This window comes from Trypanosoma theileri, assembly GCF_002087225.1.
Source record: "Trypanosoma theileri isolate Edinburgh chromosome Unknown TM35_Tth_49_V1, whole genome shotgun sequence".
Lineage (NCBI taxonomy): Eukaryota > Euglenozoa > Kinetoplastea > Trypanosomatida > Trypanosomatidae > Trypanosoma > Trypanosoma theileri.
Genome location: NW_021639891.1, coordinates 8,746 through 9,876, shown reverse-complemented (window position 1 = coordinate 9,876; position 1,131 = coordinate 8,746). Strand labels below are relative to the sequence as shown.

General features: G+C 44.5%; 1 protein-coding gene across 1 annotated transcript; it reads right to left on the bottom strand.

Moving 5' to 3' along the window:
• On the bottom strand, positions 1-618 carry TM35_000491020 (lipase; the record flags this gene model as incomplete). Its single annotated transcript, XM_029030504.1, has 1 exon — positions 1-618. A coding segment is annotated over one exon (618 nt), but the record flags the coding sequence as incomplete, so codon positions are not given.
• Positions 619-1,131: the final 513 nt, after the last annotated feature.

The window sequence follows — 1,131 nt, the reverse complement described above, 5'->3', positions numbered from 1 at the left end:
CATCCACGCCGTGAACGCCTCGTTCCCCACGCGCGGGGCACCGAACGTGTACAGTTCGAACTGCGGCCCCGCACCGATGGCGTACGCCTGCGCCGCGAAGTCCGCCGCCGCGAGGACCGCCATGGCGCCGCCAAGACTGTGGCCGGTGATGAGGACTGGGCGGCGGGGGTATTCGGCAACCAGCCGCTGCAGCTCCTCCCACATCTCATTACGTAGTGATAAGAAGGAATGGTAAAACCCACGATGTACACTGCAACCCTCACATGTGGCATTCGGATATGTTATTTGCTTAAAATCCAAATCAGATATCCAGTTGGGTATATTCTGGGAGCCACGGAAACTTATCACAATGCGGTCTTCGTTGACACCCATGTACGCCAATGCGCCTTCCGTCGCATTTTCAAACACCTTCTTCACTTGGAACGAAGGATGCATAGCGCAGGAATCACAGCTCCAGTTGCCAATAGATGGAACATCGCAGGACGAGGCCTTTGAGAAGTACAGCGCAGACATCGCCAGCGTCTCTGAGTACGCGGCCTGAACCCCACAACTGCAAAGCAGAAGTAAAAGGAACAAGAATGCTGATGGGGACAAGCGACAGTGAGAGACAGAGAACATGTTGTTACTGTGGTTTTTTTGAAATATGTTAATGCTTTGAAAGAGACGAGTAAAAGTAAAGGTTCAGAAAGACATGAAGGATCCGGAGGAGTGAAAACTTCGTTAAATAATGTATTAGTGACTCTATTCCCAGTGAACAAACAAACCCGGTACTTCCTTTTTTTCTTCTTCCAAGGTATATATTATGAATTTCCCCAAATTGTATAATACCATAGTGTGAACAAACGGATTATTATTACATAGTGTTAACTTATTGAACCCAACCCATTGAAAAGTAATACACTTATGACACAAAAAAAAAGAATCCCTTTGAGAGAGATAGTGTATTATATTATATTATAAGACCGAATAATCTAAACCTTGTTTTCCCCACTTAAAAATAAATAGAAGAAATAAAGACCAATATAATAATTTTTTGTCATGAACCCCAACTGTTCCCTACAAATCATATACACATCCCGATATCTTCCGTCTACAGTTCTTCTCTGATTAAATAACAGAACTGACGAAAAT